The following is a 2,651-nucleotide window of genomic DNA, read 5'->3' as shown; positions in this document are numbered from 1 at the left end:
CTCTTCACACACACAAACACACCACAGTCCTCAAACACATCATGTTCCTCACACACACAAACACGCCACACTCTTCACACACACAAACACACCACACTCCTCAAACACACCACAGTCCTCAGATATACACACACATCCTACACTCTTCACACAAACACACCACAGTCCTCAAACACACTACGCTCCTCAAACACACACATATACCACACACACAATCACAGCTCTCAAACACATACACACACCACACTCCTGACACACGCACTCCACACACACGTCTATTTATTGCACTGGAAGGAAACAGATGCTGGAGTGGTGTAGAACTGGGGCCTGGCACCTCGGCTCCCCAGCGGCGGCTGCAGAGCTGGAGCCAGCCCCTCTACTGCAGTGGCCCCGGGTCCCAGGATGTGAACAGAAGTCATCTACCCACTCCAGGACAAAGGGCGAGGGAATGCAGGACAGGACAAGGATGCTCTGAGAGGCCCGCGTGTGTGGGATCACAGACCTGCCCATCCTCAGCCAAGGTGGCATGTCACTGTCACCCACAGCTCTGTGGCTTTTCCCCAGTGGCACTTTCCGGGGACATCGGGCATGGCTCTGAGGTGCTGCTGCCTTCTTGTAGCCAGGAGGGTTGGGGCAGTCGGGATGGGCGGGGGCCGCCTGCTCACTCTCAGACTTCTGCTTCCTCTGCAAGACGGCCACTCATGCCCATTCTGGGCCCTCACCCTGTCTTTACCTGGCCAACTCCTTCGAGTTTTGGCATGATTCCCCTGGGCACCTCCCTGACCGCCTAACCCAGGCAGGCTCCAGTTACAGGCTTGTAAAACTGCCAGCTGAACCCCACGCACCACTTTGCACACCTGGATTTATTTTTTGGTTGAAGTGAAATTCATGCAAGATAAAAGTAACCCTTTGGAAGGGCACAATCCAGTGGCATTTGGCGCATTCAGAATGTTGTGCAAGCACCCAAAACATTTCTGTCACCCCACAAGGAAGCCCTGTTCGGCAGGTGCTCCCCATTCTCCATCCACCCCGTCCTAAACACCGGATCGTTACAAGTCAGTTGCATGCAGCGATGTTATGTCCGCATTCCCCCCCGCAGGATGCACACTCCCTGCAGTGTGAAACAGGCAGTCCTGTGTCCCCAGCTCCCAGCCCAGCGCCAGCCCGGGCAGGCGGCTCACCTGCAGCCACGAAGAGGATGCCGGCGCTGAGGACGATGTTGTTCTTGCGGCTGTAGATCCTGCCGGCGCCGATGCACAGGCCACCCAGCAGAAGCAGGATGGTGCTGAGGATGGGGAAGACGCTGGAGGCTCGCACGATGCCTGGCCAGGGAGGTGGGGGGCACAAAGCAGAAGGCAGTGAGATCAGCTGCCCTCCCAGGCATGGCTGTGTATGTCTCCCAGGAACCTTGCAGCTCCAGGCCCTTCCCCAGGATTTGAGATTCCCATCAGGACCTGGAGACTCGAGGTGGGCCAGGGCCTAGGTAAGCTCAGGGCTGTTGGATCAGATGCAAGTGGGGGCTCCAGGCCTGCTCTTCACCCTGGAGTCACATCTGCCTACCTCTCGCTTAGTCTCTCCCTGGGAGTGGGCACCAGGGAGACCATAGTAACAGCCATGAAAGCAACAAACTGCATCACATTTCTGCGACACTGCACAACCCCCTCAGCCCTTGCATCAACGCAGTCTCCATGAAGCCCCTGGAAGGCTGGGAAGCAGTGTCCACAAAGGGTGGCCCTGGTCAGTGGCTGAGAGCACAGGCATTGGCATTGGGTCTGTGACATGCCGGCTGTGCAGGCTTGGCCAAGTCACTTTCACTCTACAAAACTCAGCTTCCCGTCTGTGGAATGAGGTTCCTCACAGTACCGGTGTCCTACACTTGGTTTTCTACATGTAACGTGCATCGCGCTGGGCCTGACCATTCTATACCTTCATCATCATCATCATCATCATCCCCCAGGTGACAGACAAGGATGTGGGACCTCACGACTGGCCTGAAGTCACAGGGGAGGTGTGACTGGGCCGAGAGGGATGCTTGTGACCCACAGTGTCCACAGAACCACATTTGTAGCCCTGCCACTGACTAGCTGAGTGGGGACAGCTGACTTTGGTGGCCACCTCAGTCCCCTTTTATAACTTGGGAATAGTAACATCTACCTGTAGGGAGTTGGATTGCAGCCTCCCTGGAATATACCTGTGTCCTAACCCTTAGGACCTGTAAATTGATCTTATTTAGAAAAAGGGTCTTGGCAGGGCGCAGTGGCTCATGCCTGTAATCCCAGCACTTTGGGAGGCCAAAGCAGGCGGATCACCTGAGGTCAGGAGTTAGAGACCTGGGCAACATGGTGAAACCCCGTCTCTACTAACAATACAAAGAAATTAGCCGGGCATGGTGGTGGGTGCCTGTAATCCCAGCTACTTGGGAGGCTGAGGCAGGAGAATCACTCGAACCCAGGAGGTGGAGATTGCAGTGAGCTGAGATTGCACCATTGCACTCCAGCCTGGGTGACAAGAGCGAGATTCTGTCAAAAAAAAAAAAAAAAGAGGTCTTGCAGATGTGGACTCAGTTAAGAATCTCAAGCTGAGATCATCCGGGATGAATCCAGTGGGCCCTAGATCCAAAGACGAGCATCCTTACAGAACCTTAGAAGAGA

General features: G+C 55.1%; 1 protein-coding gene across 1 annotated transcript in view; it reads right to left on the bottom strand.

Moving 5' to 3' along the window:
- The window catches only part of CACNG4 (calcium channel, voltage-dependent, gamma subunit 4), a 15,945-nt gene that overhangs the window by 5,521 nt on the left and 7,773 nt on the right, over positions 1-2,651 (bottom strand). Inside the window, exon 3 of the mRNA XM_011999171.1 lies at positions 1,182-1,322. Coding sequence (XP_011854561.1) covers positions 1,182-1,322 — 141 coding nt within the window. The remainder of the gene's footprint in view (positions 1-1,181; positions 1,323-2,651) is intronic.

Source organism: Mandrillus leucophaeus, unplaced genomic scaffold (genome assembly GCF_000951045.1).
Source record: "Mandrillus leucophaeus isolate KB7577 unplaced genomic scaffold, Mleu.le_1.0 Scaffold585, whole genome shotgun sequence".
Classification (NCBI taxonomy): Eukaryota; Metazoa; Chordata; class Mammalia; order Primates; family Cercopithecidae; genus Mandrillus; species Mandrillus leucophaeus.
This window is presented reverse-complemented; position numbering and strand designations above follow the sequence as displayed.